Below are 1230 nucleotides of genomic sequence, written 5' to 3' on the forward strand. Positions count from 1 at the left end.
AATCCATCCAGGTCCTCGTAGAAAGCCTCCTCCTCTGAGTCTTTCTCCTCAATCAGGAACTTGATGTGATCACACTCCTCACTTTTCGGCTGGATCATCTGCGTTCATTGTCAAAGTTATTATCAGTATAGTATTAGTGAAAATGGTAATGTCAGGTTACGGCATTATTAAGTATTACTTTCACACAATGAGGGGTTCTTTGGTCTCATGTTTCTCATTCTAAAAATAGAAGTGTAGAAAATACCATTATTATTTGGTGGGTTTATGGGCAGAAGCCAGACACGCTGCTGTCTCTGCACCCTGTTGCCACAGCAACAGTGGCTAATATTTCCAGAAATTGGGTGTCACATTTGGAGTGTCTGCCATTTTCTCTGCCTTCATTACACACACAATGGCTGAAAAGTATTATCCTGTCTGTACAAGAGGATTAGGCTTTGGGAGAAAATGTCATTCGCTTGTAAAAAATGAGGAGAAAACTGAGAAAACGCCTGCTGAAGTAAAGTAGTTGGCTGCAGGGAATAAAAAAAATGTACAGACAGTGGTTGATGGCTGAGCATTAAAATACAAAGAGACAATGATAATGAGTTTTTTTAAAATAATTTTTGTTTACTCCTCTGGATAAAATCAAATCAGCCTGGTAAATAAATGGGTTAACTGTTTCAGAGGCAGATTAACTGAGATTCATATTGATGAACAACAACAGGCACAAGGAACATAAACCTCGAGTATGAGGGTTTTTCTTCGATTGAGTTTGGATTTGTGAATGTTCTATAACTTCTATCACTGAATATTTTTTTAGGTAGACAATGAGCAAGAGTTAATCCTGGTACTTGTCTGTGGTCAGGGTACACCCTGGACAGCTGACCAGTCGTATAAGGAGACAAACCATTCACACTAATACCTATGGTCAATGTAGATTTAACCAAATACTACTGTACATGTTTTTGACCAGCAAACTAATCACCCTTTGCCGTGAGTCTCCGTCTGCAGAATTCTGAATTACCACCATAAAGGATTACCATAAATAAAAAGAGTGCTCTAAAACAAAAACAAAGCAGACCTTCATCTCTATCTCTGTTCCGTGGATTTGCTGAGCGACAGTTTTAATGATGCCTATCACAATGTCTTGCAGGCCCTCCCTCTCTGAGTAGTAGTGGAGGATCAGATTGTTTCCCTTTTCGGCATCAGTGCAGCGAAATGAGGGAGCCCTCATTCCAGGATAAATGGTAC

General features: G+C 39.7%; 1 protein-coding gene across 1 annotated transcript in view; it reads right to left on the reverse strand.

The window, feature by feature from the left end:
• The window catches only part of gucy1b1 (guanylate cyclase 1 soluble subunit beta 1), a 13135-nt gene that overhangs the window by 8149 nt on the left and 3756 nt on the right, over nt 1-1230 (reverse strand). The window contains 3 exon segments of the mRNA XM_025058471.1: nt 1-2; nt 5-98; nt 1061-1223. The exon segment at nt 1-2 is cut by the window's left edge and continues 126 nt beyond it. Coding sequence (XP_024914239.1) covers nt 1-2; nt 5-98; nt 1061-1223 — 259 coding nt within the window.

Source organism: Cynoglossus semilaevis, chromosome 9 (genome assembly GCF_000523025.1).
Source record: "Cynoglossus semilaevis isolate Cse_v1.0 chromosome 9, Cse_v1.0, whole genome shotgun sequence".
Taxonomy (NCBI): domain Eukaryota; kingdom Metazoa; phylum Chordata; class Actinopteri; order Pleuronectiformes; family Cynoglossidae; genus Cynoglossus; species Cynoglossus semilaevis.